Below are 14,987 nucleotides of genomic sequence, written 5' to 3' on the forward strand. Positions count from 1 at the left end.
GGTGGTTCTCTGTGCTCCCTTTCTGGGGTTGATCAGAACCAAGATAACGATCAGCTTCAAATCTTTAACCTTCCATAGTAAGAGACCCAAAGCAGGTAGTTAGGCACTCCTTTCTTGCCTGGTGGCTCAGAGGTTAAAGTGTCTGCCTGGAATGTGGGAGACCCTGGTTCAATCCCTAGGTCAGAAAGATCCCCTGGAGAAGGAAATGGCAACCCACTCCATTACTCTTGCCAGGAGAATCCCATGGAGGGAGGAGCCTGGTAGGCTACAGTCCATGGGGTCGCAAAGAGTCGGACACGACTGAGTGACTTCACTTTCACTTTCTTTCTTTAGAAAAATTCCATGTGGAGGTCAGTCAGAGTACATCTTCCTAGTAGGGCTGGATTTAGCCCCCTAGGGCAATCCCACAAGCTCCTCTTCCTCACTCCCTCCTTCTTCTACCATACACAGAAAGATGCTCTGGGAATGGGGAGGCGGTGTTTTTCAACCCGAAGGAGGGGAACTAGATTCATTTTGTCTTGCTTAAGATGATCTCACCTGAGCTAAAGAAAAGACTGACAACCACACAAAGAAGGGAATTTCAACAGCAGGCTTAAAATAGAAACACGCATAAATAATTTATTCTTGAAAAATACTGAAGTGAGAACAATACCTGAAAAATGTGTGATGCTCTACACAGACTTTCCATAACTTCTTAGCTGCTCGGTAACTGGGAAGTTTGAATCCGATGGTACTTTCATACTGTTCTTGCTGTAAGGATACAAATAAACATGGAACAGAAAGTATTATTCAACTACAGTGATACAGGACCAGAGAAATACGGTGCTACAGAGGAGATCACTGCGAATAAAAATAATGTTACTAGTCTAAGGACATAAACTAGCACTTGAAATTTTTTCCTACTTAACAAAAGAAATTTATTCACTGAGGGTGGTTTTCCATCTTATACTATTTACACATCTTATTTGTTCAGAAACACACACACATACATACACTGTACATTTTCTGAGACATAAATAAGTCATGTTTTGATCATCCAGACACTGTTCTTCCTGCATTTAGGATACTAGGCTACTCAATTATCAGGGACTAGGATAACAGATGATTCTTCCAATCAACCAGTATTATTATGCAATCATTTTTAGAAATAGGAACTAAAATTGTGGTTCAAACCAGATTCTTGAATTATTAAATATCTTTTTTTTCTTTGATTGCTCATTAATTTATCTAGGTAACCTCTTTGACTGAAGCAAACCACATCCTGCAGGGCTACTGGAAACACTGTCCTGCTTCTCTTGCCTCTCTGTTTCTGCCTTAAGCATGCTTTTTACGATGGAAGGAAACTGACATTAACTTCTAGTGCCTATTATGGCCAATTATATGCCTATTATAGCACTGTGATTGGATGGTATCATCTGTATTTTTACACCCTACACCACACTACTTCTAAATCATCTATTGTAGTCATAATATTACATTACACTTCTCAAAATCCTCCTGCTGTTCTTTATTGCTTTCTAAAGTTAGACTTTTGTATTTTTAGTATATATTATATAGCTAACATTTAAAGAAACAAAGGACTTCCATGATGGGAAGTCCTTCCTATATATATATGGTGTGTTTTTTTTCCCTGCCTTCCAACATAAAAAAGGTAAGCCTGCAGAGGGAGAGACTCTTCTAGTCACTGTTCCTAGCCCCTAAAATAATGTCTGACACAAAGAAAGCTGTCAAAAAACATTTGTTGACTGAATGACTCTTGTATTTGGAACTCTTTAACTTTTGCTAGGCACAGGTAAATTATTACGGTCCTAAACAAATGCTTCAGCGATAACCCTTATCTGAAATTTTAAGGCTGCACATTCAGTATTTCCATGCTGAAACAATGAGTCATTTTTCACCAGTAGATGGTGATATACACACAGAAAAGCTTCTTTACATTAGTACGGTGCTTTTCTGTTAAGAGCTTTTACAGCTGTCATCTCATTTGATCTTCAAATCAGCCTTGACAGAAGGAGGTACTATCCCCCTTGAGTGATAAAAAAATGCCTGAGATCTGTCAAGGGTCTTTTACTTAGTAGGTGGCAGAATAGGTATTGGAACTTTTTTTTAATTTAATTCCTACGTGAACAAGTTTCTGCTATATCATGACAGTGCTTTAATATAAAAGTTAAACTTAGCCAGCATTGGTATATCCTGAAAATTGACTACCAACTAACAACTGAGTTATCTGGTACAAAGTTGAACATCCAACTCTACTACAAATCTAGAACTTGACCGTGGAACACATTTCCAGTCACTACCAGAAACTACACATACAAATAAATTTATTTATATAAAGTAAGGGATTTGTGGTGCAAAATGAAAGTAATTTAACCTCACAGGTTAAATATCTCATGCTACTGAATTTAAAAATATTTTCCATCAAGTTTTTACCTGGAGCAAACAAGGAACAAGTTTATTAATCCGAATTTCACTGCTGGCCTTGGTGTATTTGCTTACATGGAGAGAACTGTGCAGAAAACCAACAAGAATAAAGCAAGGAAGAAGCCTCATGGGACTGATTACTTTAGGAAACAAAATACCAGCGCCTAAATAGTTGGCTGTAGAGAGACCTCAGAGATGATCACATGGGAAACAGGCAGGAAGCGATGTTTCAGACATGATCTGTGTCTGATTCAGGAGGAAAGGGAATCACGAGCTCTGTACCTCTCCAGGCCGAATCTTAATGAAAAAGCTGCTACGTTTGTAAGAAATCTTCAGCACTTTGGGCCAAGGAAAGCGGTTAATTCTCAGCTTTTCTTTGTAAACCAGAAGGCCACTAGAGCAGACACCTAGGATGATATCCACGCCCTCCAAGTCCTAAGGAAAAAAAGAGTTAGAATGTCAGTCTTGAGCCAAATGCTCAACATAGCCGACTCTTATTAAACAATCTGAAGCTATCAACAACCCAAAATAGTTACAAAGTACACAATGAAATATAAAGCTTAACCTAACAACCATAACCCATGGAATTACTTGGTCTATGTCAAAATGCTGTTACTATACCATGTTTTAAAAAATCAATGTTATTACCTATCATTAGTATTTTTAAAATTTCAAATGACACTCCTTAATACTATTTCTATAATCTGCTCTAAGGAAATAACTCAAATCACAGAAAAAGCTTTATACATGATAATGTTCAGAATGTTTTAAGAGTGAAAAACGAGTATATAACCTAAATATCCAAGCATTAGGGTTAAATTTTGTCCATCCATATAGTGAAATATGATATAGCTGTTAAAATAGTTGGATTAGAATTTGGAAGATAACTGGGAAGATAACTATGTTGTTAACATTAAGTGAAATAAAGCAGGACAAAATTGCATATATAATTTGATTCCAACAATATAAAAGATTTTCAAAGATGTAGACACCAAAATGTTAATAATGCCATTCTTTGGGCAGTACAATTACGAGCAATTTATTTTATCTTTCTATACTTTAATACAATAGACGTGTATTGTCTTTTAAAAAGCATTCAAATGTCAAAAAACTAACACATGTATGTAAAAAATTCAAATAATACAGAAATGTGTAAAATTTAAAACTCTACCCTCGTCCTTCCATACTCTTTAACAGTAACCAGTACTAATTTGATAATTTCCTGAATTACCCTATTTTCTAGGCACATACAATTATGTGTGCATAATACATATGTGTGTGCTGTGCATGTGCTAAGTCACTTCAGTTGTGTCCAACTCTCTGTGACCTTGTTGACTGTAGGCTGCCAGGGTCCTCTGTCAAATGATTCTCCTGGCAAGAATACTGGAGTGGGCTGCCATTTCCTGCGCCAATGGATCTTTCCAACCCAGGGATCGAACCCATGTCTCTTATGTCTCCTGACTGGCAGGTGGTCTCTTTACGACTAGCACCACATGGGAAACCCCAATATATACATACATACATGTAAATATATTATTTATATATATGTCACCTTTATAATGAGGAAAACAACCAGAAAAAAATTAAAATTCAGTCCTCGAGGGTGGAAACTACATCTAAATCATTTCTGTATCACCTCAAATCCTGTTATTGACAATATGCTCGGTGTTTACATTGAGTTTGTTACCTGCCCATATTATTAATCACAATTGATTCAAGGAAAATAAATTTCACCTGAGTTCATCTCTACAGCTGACTATTTATTTAGATAAGTAATAAAAACCCAACATTACATGCTTCTAAACGACTCCTTTCCCCAAAATGAGTACAGAGAAACATATTAGTGTCTACATGGGCTATGTACAAGCACAATGGAGAGAAAAAGAAATAATATTCAGCTTCAACTCAATGACCACATAACATTTCCCAGAAGATGCCCCCTTAAGTTCTTAAAGAGCCTGTGGGTACAATTACATCCCTCTTTTAACTAGATGTTTTGAAGAAATCATTTGCTTTACAGTATTTGGCAAAGGAATATGCTGCCTGATTGCTCATGCATTCCTGATAACTACTGAACTGACACGAGCCTCCAGCAGAAATTGTGAAGCAAAACCTCACCAGTTCAGTTCTGGACCTGATCTGACCTTCCTACCATCTACTTTTGAGAGTCACAGAAGTTACAACACCCAGCCCCAAACAACCCAGAGCAACATCAAGAGAACTCACTAACATACAAAGGAATCTTATCAGGGTTATTAGAAATACAAATAAGGAAGAAACTTCAGATACAGATATTCGAGTTGGGAGAAGCCTGAAAGGTCACGTTAGTCCAATTACCACAAAATGTTTGAAGGTCCTTTTCTAAATTGCTACCAAGTGATTATTCTGCCTAACCTGGAATTTCTCCAGAGAACTCTGTCCCTTCTGAGGTAGCCCATCCCACCTTTGAAATAGCTCTGTTAGACAAACTGTCCACCTGAGCTGAATAGTATCTCCCTGCAGTTCCCAGTTTACCTAGTCCAGTATTACAAAACCTCTACTTCACACACAAATCCTTGAAACCCATAAAGACTGCTATTATATCTTCCCTAAACTTTCCCTTCTGTGGGTTAAGTATCCCTATTTTTTTGCCTGTTTCTCACTGGACATGGGTTTGATTCATCGTCCATCCTAGTTAAATTTCTCTGAATGAACATCCGATCATCCCTTGAGTCTTCCCCCTCACAAACTCCTCAACCTCCCCAGCCATTTCAGTAGCTGAAGGTGAGAGAAGTCAAGCGACACCCTGTCATTACTCATTGTGTTAGACTGTCTTGGGTTGAATGGGGATGAAAGCTCAAGTTTCCAATGACCTAACCCCATGGTTCTCAAGTGAGCCATTTGTGTTCCCCCTGTGTGCATCAGAATCACCTGGAGAGCTTGTTAAAACAGAGAGCTGGGCCCTACCCACAGAGTTTCTGATTCAGTAACTCTGGGATGGGAACTGAAATGAGCATTTCAAACAAGTTCCTAGACAATGCTAAATGCTGGTTCAGAGACCACACGTTGTGAACTGCCTTATACCAGTGATTCTCAGATTCAAGCATGAAGGAGAATCATGTGAGATATTCATGAAATCTGGAGACTAAGCCTCTCCTCCATAGTCAGTCGGTATATCTGGGAGGAGCTCAGGAATCTGTATATTTAACAAATACCCCAGGTGATTCTGAGGTAGGTGATTGGCTATGAAACAAGCCTCGCTGTCACTCTGCATTTGCAAATATATCTGCATTTTAGGAAGTTATAATTTCTTTTGCTCTTGGCACTTTATCTTTTGATCTTTACAGTTGCTTAGGTGTGAAACCTCGTCTGCTGGTGGAATTGCAAACAAGCAACTCAATTCATACACTTAATACACTTGACTGATTCAACTGACAGACAACATTCTAACAAGAATTACTATCTCCTCTGAATGTTTAGTAATACCCTAGGTAAAGGTTAGTATGAGGTATTATACGACACAGGTATGATACACGCATATTAATAAGTTACCATTACCTTTGCTTTATGAAGGTCAACACCATACATAGACAACTTTTTGGCATTCTCAAGAAATTCCAGGTCAGCCTGAGCTGGAGTCATGGACCTTTGATAAAAGAAAAAAAAAACTTTCAGTGTCACAGTGTAAATGTTTATAATAATAGCATTTGTATATCACTTTTACTTTACATAAACATATAAATGTATGCATACCAATTGATATGTAGATGTATTTCATGGCCCTAAAAATAGAATATTATGTATGGAAAAGGACTCTTATCCCTGTGTCTAAATAATTGAAATATGCCTTAGAAAAAGAGCTCTTGGAGAAACAAAGTTACCAAAAAGCTATTAGAAGAAAAGTTTTTTTTTAATCCTACTAAAATTCTGAAGGAGATCAGCGCTGGGATTTCTTTGGAAGGAATGATGCTAAAGCTGAAACTCTAGTACTTTGGCCACCTCATGCGAAGAGTTGACTCATTGGAAAAGACCCTGATGCTGGGAGGGATTGGGGGCAGGAGGAGAAGGGGATGACAGAGGATGAGATGGCTGGATGGCATCACTGACTCGATGGATGTGAGTCTGAGAGAACTCCGGGAGATGGTGATGGACAGGGAGGCCTGGCATGCTGCGATTCATGGGGTCGCAGAGTCGGACGCAACTGAGCGACTGAACTGAACTGAAAATTCTTTAAAACTGCCTCATCCACCATCAGTTCTGTTCCTCCCTCTCCTTAGCCCTTTTCTTCAACACACATAAACTCCTCCCACTAATTTATCTTGCCAAGGAGGTGACCAAATTAAATCTTCTGAGGGCATGATACAGTTTACAATATCCTCTTAGCTGCCCTTTTCTCTCCATATCCCTGAATTGAGTTATTATGGAAATTAAACAGGAGGGCAGCTGAAGTTGCTTAACTGGGGATTCTTAATGGGGGCAGGCTTGATGAAAAGAAAATTTCTGGTAACAGATGGTGTCCTGCCCACTGATCTAAACAAAATAAACTGGTTAATAGAAGCATGTAGATAAAAGGGCTGCTCTGTTATTAAGATGTCTTCATTACAAAGCATATAATGAATCAAATTTGTTTGAAAACAATCAGCCTCACAGTCTAAACACTCACTACGACAGTCTTTCCTTCTCCTTTATAACTTTCTTCTCTTTTGAAAAGTGCTCATGAGCTAGGTTGAGCTTTAAAGAAAAAGATATTACTCTTAGTGCTGCACAGTTCAGAACCAATCAAACAGAACTTCATAGTAACAATAATGCAGCCACACCCCCAAAGAAAAACCCCCGTAAATGCCTGTTTCCCAAAAGACTGCCTGCCTCAAGCTATAATAAAGCAGCGGTGGCCTATTCATTTAACAAGAGAAAGTCTCTTTCAAAACCATCTGTCTTTATCCTCATTAAAAAGAACAAAGGAGGACTTCCCCGGTGGTTCAGTGGTTAAGACACCATGCTTCCAATGCAGGGGGTGTGAGTTTAATTCCTGGTTGGGGACCTAAGATCCCACGTGCTGCCTGGTGCAGCCAAAAAAGAAAAGAAGAACAAAGGGTTCCTTGGAATAACAAACCCCCTCCCCAATTAAAAAAAAAAAAAAACTCAGGAAAGAAACTGCATACTTGTTAATGACTCAGCATCCCTGAATAAAAACTTCTGCAAGCGCAAAAATATCACACCTGAATGCTATTAATGACCAAAATTGAACATACACACAAAAAGAACAGGAAAATAAGCACTTGAACAAGCAATTTTGCATGTTCAAGTCATTAAGAACATCTCAGGAAAGTTTTATAGTTTTTTCTCTCACTTTAATTATACACGTTTCTAGTTAAGGTTACTCCCACTTTCCAGATTTGGGGTATTTTGTTGTTATTGTTAGTATTATTGATAGCTTGAAGTTTAGAATTTGAAGCTGGAATGGAGCTAGAAGATTATAGAGTCCAACACTTTCATTCTGCTGATAAAGAAACAGGGCTCAAGGGATTACATGATCATGGGCAAGTTATAACTCTTGGTTTAAGGCAGCAGGCTTTAGCCAGGACCCCAGTCACATCATTAGAGCTGGTTCCTGCACTCAAGAGTATGAGATCACTCTCCTGTAAAGTAAGAACTGTAATAATACCTACTTCCTGAGACTAGTATAAGAAATGATTTTTTTTTTTTTAAATCTTTGGATGTAGCTGGAGTGTGTGTGTGTACTTATTTACATCTCTATCTATCCATCCATCCATCCATCCATTGGAAACAGTTTTTGTTGAAACTTGCAGTTTTAATGCAATACCAGAGGAGTCATTTTAGTTTCCTTCTCACTGTAATTTCTATCTCCCTTTACTGACAGTCAGAAACTTGACTCCCATTATCCTTAATACACTAATTTGATCAACAACCCCTGCTCCCCCATATAGAACCAATCTCTACTTCCTGCCACTGACTCCTCCCCGACATGGATGCCCTCTTCACTGGCTTAGACTCTGAGGCTAGGCTGCTCCCCACACGTGTCCTCACTCAGATTCTGACCCATGGTGTTAGGCTACCCCTTCCATAGACATCTTCACCCCGCTCAGGACTCAACACCTGTATCAGGTACCACTCCATACGGATGTCCTCTGCAGGACTTACCCTTACATGGATGCCCCTCTCACTCTGTTCTGCCTCTGATAACCACAACCACGTGCCAACCCATGTCTCCCCTTTCATCCTATTTGAGCTCTGACTTCTCCTGCAAGCCTGGCCCCCCCGCAACAAACACTCTCCTCATCCTGCTTAGGCCCCAGTATCCCCAACCAGACTGCCTCCCAGCACAGATGACTATCTTGCTCTATCCCACCTACTGGCTTTAGAACACAATTGTTTCAGGAAGCTTTTTCTGATTATAAAAATCATACATTCAATGTATAAAACTTGGAAAATATGTTTAAGAGCATTAAAAAAAAAAAACAGAAGAAAGTTTCCCATAATCCCACCAACCGCAGATACCTGTGCATGTAAATGCAATCATATTTTACAAATAAACCACAAATTAATTATTTTTGACTTAACATTTTAAAGATTATGGTTTTTCCTATATTTTCCAAGACTCTTGAAAGTAGTAACAAACTAGCTGGGAAGAGATTAGACAGCTCTAAACTATTTAGGAGTACTGTTTTGAATTTATTCAGTACCGCTTAATAATTTACTATTTGAAATTATTGTAGCTTACAAGAAGTACCTAATCAAAGAGATTTGGCACAGGTTAATTCTTGCTCATTAAAAAGAGAAGTTATGACAAAGTTTCCCTGTATTTATTTTGAGCAAGCGGAGTCAGGATACAGAGCCACTCAGTGAGTTCCAGTGTTAAATGACAGCTTTTTTCCCTTTTTTTTTTTTAATGGGAAAAGCTGCTTTATTCAGGAAGCCAGCAACCTAGGAAGATGGTGAGCTAATGTCCAAAAATCATCTCCAAGTTGCCCGTTAGAAGACAAAGGTTTTTAAGGCATTGTGAGGGAGGAGGCTACAGATTGCGTGATCAGCTCGTGTGCAATTCTCAGGTTGGTTGGCATAAACGCAAAGTTTCAAGCATCATCCATCTTCTGGATTTCAACCAATTTGGGGTCCACATGCTTGCAAGTCAACAGTTTTCATCTGGTGGGGGATGTGACAGCCTTTTAATAACATTGTTGCATCTCCAAATTAAAGACCACGGTTTCAAATAATTAAGTAGGGGACAACTGACAACTTTACATCATCTTCCCAGTCCCCATAAATGGAGGACAATGTGAATTATAGCTTCACAGTTTCTGTCTAGGCAAACAAAGGGCCATTACTAAGGATTCCATGTATATAGGCTGTCCTCTATTTGTCTGGGGAATAGGATCAATGCATAGTAAATGCTTCTGCCTAAGCAGAAGTCTCTTTGGACTGGTTAAAATGTCATATTGTTGGAATATAATTAAAATTCCCATTTGGCTTTCTGTTTGTCAGGACTGCCAATCTTTCCAAAAAGGAGCAAGTAAATTCCAAGATGACAGACCTCCAAGTTTTCTAATCATGGAGATACATTACTGCTCAATTTCTACCCATACACCTCACAGAACATCAACTGGAACATATCCATCTGTCCTCTGAGATAGTTCCACCTATTTGGATTTAAAGTCAGTTCCCAAGAGCAGTTCTCTAAACCCAGACTCACACTCATTACTGGCAAAATGGAATAAGAATTATTATTATCCTAACAAATATTAGAAATTTTACTATATACTAATCATTGTGCAAAGCTCTTTACATGAATTTCTGATTAAACAATCACAGAATTCACAGTATCATCCTTTTGTTTCAGATGAAAAAATGGAAACTTAGCTTAAGTAACTGGCATGCATGCGTGCTACATCGCTTCAGTTGTGTCCAACTCTTTCTGATCGTGGAGACTGTAGCCCGCCAGGCTCCTCTATCCAGGGGATTCTCCAGGCAAGAGTACTGGGAGTGGGTTGCCATGCCCTCCTCCAGGGGATCTTCCCATCTCAAGGACTGAACCTGGGTCTCCTGCATTTCAGGCAGATTCTTTCCTATCTAAACCACCAGGGAAGCCTAGGAAGCACTTACGTAACTTACTAAGAATCATAAAGCTAATAAGGAATGGAGACTGAATTCAAAGTAAGACAGGCTGACTCCTGAGCCCAGGCTTTTGCCTTAGTGGTGCTCAGTGGTTCTCAAAATTTTGACCTCAGGATCCCTTCCTTCTCAATAATTACTGAGGACTCTAAAGAGCTTTTAAATGTGGGTTATTTCTATCAATATTTACTATAATAGAAGGTAAAACTAATAAAATTTGAAACTACTGATTAAATCTTTAAAGAATAACAATAAAAAACTCATATTTTAACATTTTTTTTTAAAAAAAACAGCATTTTCCCAAACTGTTGTAAAGGAGCAGCATTGTTTTCCATATCTATAAAAATTTTTTAATGTGTGACTTAGAAGACAGCTGGATTCTCCTGTCTTCTAACTACTTCTGAATTCAATCTGTTGTAATATTTGAATTTGGTTGTAGTATATGAAGAAACCTGAGCTCATACAGATATGTAGTTGGAAAATGAAGAATTGATGATTAAAAATATTCTTCTTTGATCCTTACTACACTAAAACTCAACAATGGCAGTTTTCTAAGGGGGTTTCCAATGTGAAATCTGAAGACATAATGGTGAACTTTTGTAACATGTTATATTAAAATCCATTGGCCTATCTTGCATTTTGAATGGACCTTTTATAGTTATGCAGATTTTGTAATATCATGCATTTCATATCTGAAAAATATTGGTTGACTGAATAATCCAAGTCCTTCAAATCCTGACACATTTCATTGTACAGTATTAAAAGAAGAGAATCACATGCATTAAAGTCATCACCACCTCCATCAGAAAAGTCTTTTAAGTATTTGGAGCCTGTCAAGACCATGATGGCAAATACAAGTTTTATAAAATTCTAATTTTCTCTTAAAAGCTTGAATTTTATCATTAGCAACAAATAGTCAGTTGTTTACCAACCGTTAAAGGACTGGCTCATTTCATTTTTTTGAGAACAAACAACCAAGTCTGAATAATCAAAGTCATTAATCATAGTTATTTTTTTTCAAGCGAAAAAGGTGTTGCATTTTAAAAAAGTGACTAATTCAGCTGAGAATGTAAAACAATTATACAAGTGTTTTCCCCCAAAATAACTGTTGTACCTCAGTATGCATCACAAGTGCTTTCTGGGTACTTCCTATTAAATCACACAGAATATTAAACAGAATGTATTTAAGATTTAAAATAATCAATACTTTTTACTACTTCATCATGAAAATTTTTAAGTGAACAGGCAGATTTAAAAATATCTCATCTTTTGACTGCAAGTTAAAAATAAAAGTGCATCCTAGTGAAGCATACAATGACTGGTAGCACAGTTTGGTGCCAACTGCCTTGATTTGTGCGCCACCATTTCAACAAAGGGCTTCCCAGGTGGCGCAGTGGCAAAGAATCTACCTGCCAATACAGAAGACACAGCAGACACACGTTCAATCCCTGGTCAGGAATATCCCCTGGAGTAGGAAATGGCAACCCATTCTTGTCTGGGAAATTCCAGGGACAGAGGAGCATGGCAGGCTACAGGCCATAGGGTCACAAAGAGTCAGACATGACTGAAGTGATTGAGCACACACAGCTTAATTCAAACAGTGGTTAAAAGATTGAATGTATTATACATGAAGTGCTTAGCATGGTATCTGGCACATAATAACAGACACATAATAATTAGCTGCTTATGATATGATGATGACTATGTTAACAATGCATAAAGGAGAATCAAGCATTGCATGAAATTTAGACTGCAAAGTCCTCCCAAACCTGAAATTCTATTATGATCAAATATACATCAAAATCATCAGAGACAGAAGTAAGGCATCAATCATAATCCAACACCACTATTTTCTGCTGTTGTGCTCCACAGCAGCAGTAAAATATTTTCTTTTACCATTTTATTGATTGCTCAAAGATTATACTAATAATAAAGTATCAAAGTATTGTAATGTATATACCCAAACTTGAAAAACAAACCTTGGCAATTATCTGTAGAAACAGCGTGATCTCATGAGAGTGGGGTGACTGTTACAAGACTATTGTTACACAGATGAAAGACCTTTAAGTTCTTATTATGGTTCTCATGACTGAGGGACTGGGACCTACAGCAGGAATAAGGTGACTAGAACTGGGGGACCTTGAGTTAACACTCTCTTCTCTGAAGCATCTTAATCCATGCAATCCTATTGGAACCACTCTAAGGAAAATAAGATGGTCAACAGCTAGATAGACTACTGTATGACCACTCAGGATTTCTCAGCAGTGTGACCTTCTGGGGCATCCTAGCCTAACTCATGCTAACATAATTCAAGGTGCCAACTCAAGGCCAGGATCAGACATTCTCCTTGATATGCCTAGGCAGCTGGTAAAATTTAGCTCGGAGAAGTCACTCATATAACAATGAGATATACTGTAGGAAGAAACATTTTTCTGGGACATTAATACTAGCTAATGTTTATTAAATTTTTACTATGTGTACGATGTTGTATTAAGTTTTTACACCTATGACCTTTTCTAATCCGATGGATCACTCTATTTCCTCTGAGATAATGATCTCTATCAGACATATAAGGAATCTGAAATTCAGAGAGATTAAGTGAATTACCTGAGGTCACAAGGCTAGGACCAAGCAGAACAAAAATTCAACCCAGCTCAGTCTGACTAAAGCCCTTGTTCTTGACCACTGTGTTATACCTCTCACATTACCAATTATTTTCAAGAAAAAAAAAAAATTAGTGAATTCAAGAAAGAATTTTAAAATATCTTCAGGGGCTTTATGAGCCCTCTTAAGTCTATTCTTGCACAAAGACCCCAAGTTAAGAACCTCTGCTCTAAAGATCTCAAGGCATCTAATACAGTATAATACATTAAATCTAAAAAAAAAAAAAAAGTAAAAGGCAATAGTAATAATAGCTTCCATTTATTGAGCACCTACTATGTGCCAGCCACTGTGCTTAGTGCTTTATATATATTACCTCATTTAGTCTTCATCCAACAATGTAGCACCATTACTCTGAAAACTTAGGTTCAGAAGGCTTAGAATCCCAAAGAACTGGGAGAGGTCTGAGCTCAAGCTGACTCTCTCTCTGTTATCAGTTCCCACCAAGGCAAACACTAAAATAATCCCAGGTCAAGGATTTAAACTTACTGTCAAAGTAAAGACAGCTCAAACCCTGGAGACATATTTACCTGTATGACTTATGCAGTTCCATGACCTTCTCTTCAAGTTCCTTGGTCTGATTTGGGGCCAGTTTAAAATCACTAACATAATCTGCGCCATGGAGTTCTGGGTCATAGTCTCCCAGCTCAGACTGGATAGTATAAGAACCTAGCAACGCTAAGGTTGCAAAGGAACAGGGCAGACGTCCTGAAACTATGTCCTGCCGAAGCTGAAGGCATAGGTAATACCTATAGCCAAAAGAGAAAAGACGTTACTATGTCAGCGACAGAAACAATAACAAAATATAGAGAGAGAAAAAGGAAGAAAATGGGAAAGACAGGGAGGGAGGGAGAAAGAAAAAGAGCAACTAAGTAAATATGAGTTAATATTAACAAACTGTTCAATCTAAGCAGGAGGTATATGGTTGTTCATTGCACTGTTTCAGTGTCAGATCGCCCAAACTGGGTTCTTTCCATTTAATCATATCTTCCAGGTTTCCTATTTGGTAAAAGAGTCTGAATTGGTTAACTCAATCAGAACAAGGGCTAAGGAGGTCAGGGCCATGATTAATTAGAATCATATCTTGGCTTTGACTATAATAAGATATTGAATAACATATGCATCAGTAATCATTTTTGCTGTCTATGACTAGTCACTACATACATGTTTTTTAAAAAGTCAGAACAATGCCAATCAAATCATTATGTATCTTCAACTCCTCTAAAACATAGGTAGTTAGTACAGAATTTTAGGGATTTGTTATTTGTATATATAATAAACCTTAACAAAGAAAGATGAGTAAGTAGCAACTCTAAGAGAAAGTATTACTTGTGAAACAGAAATAACCAAGATAATTTTTTCAGGCAGAGATATGGCATCTTAACTTCAAGAATGTACTAAGAATAACTAGATAACTTTTTTAATGGTATAGACACTTCACAGTACTTAACAACCAGACTTTTTAGGAGTCTTAGGTTATTCTCTTATTTGAGAGAGTATATTTGTCTGAAATCAGATGGTTGATAGCAAAATCAGAATTAGAAAGTAGTTTCTCAACAACAATTCGATTGAACAAACACTGCCAAATACCTACTATGTATATATAAGGCTCTACATAATATGCTATGAATAGAAATACGTACTGTAGTACTTTCTATTAGATATTGTTTTTCCATTTTCCTTTTTTGCTAGTATTTACATAGAATCCAATAAAAGACACTTTCTTAAAAGGAATCAGTGAGCTGTTTTAAAGAGTACAAGATTTATTTCATAAATTAAGCAGGCTCAAAAAT

The 14,987-nt window shown here is 37.7% G+C and overlaps 1 protein-coding gene across 29 annotated transcripts in view; it reads right to left on the reverse strand.

Moving 5' to 3' along the window:
• EPB41 (erythrocyte membrane protein band 4.1) overlaps positions 1-14,987 on the reverse strand; it is a 184,590-nt gene that overhangs the window by 67,597 nt on the left and 102,006 nt on the right. For all 29 annotated transcript variants that reach the window (XM_069578801.1, XM_069578814.1, XM_069578817.1 and 26 more), the window contains exons 7-10: positions 13,725-13,943; positions 5,962-6,049; positions 2,707-2,859; positions 653-750 (exon numbers count right to left, since the gene is read on the reverse strand). In XM_069578801.1, the coding sequence (XP_069434902.1) occupies positions 653-750; positions 2,707-2,859; positions 5,962-6,049; positions 13,725-13,943 (558 nt within the window). The remainder of the gene's footprint in view (positions 1-652; positions 751-2,706; positions 2,860-5,961; positions 6,050-13,724; positions 13,944-14,987) is intronic.

This window comes from Ovis canadensis, chromosome 2 (assembly GCF_042477335.2).
Source record: "Ovis canadensis isolate MfBH-ARS-UI-01 breed Bighorn chromosome 2, ARS-UI_OviCan_v2, whole genome shotgun sequence".
NCBI lineage: Eukaryota > Metazoa > Chordata > Mammalia > Artiodactyla > Bovidae > Ovis > Ovis canadensis.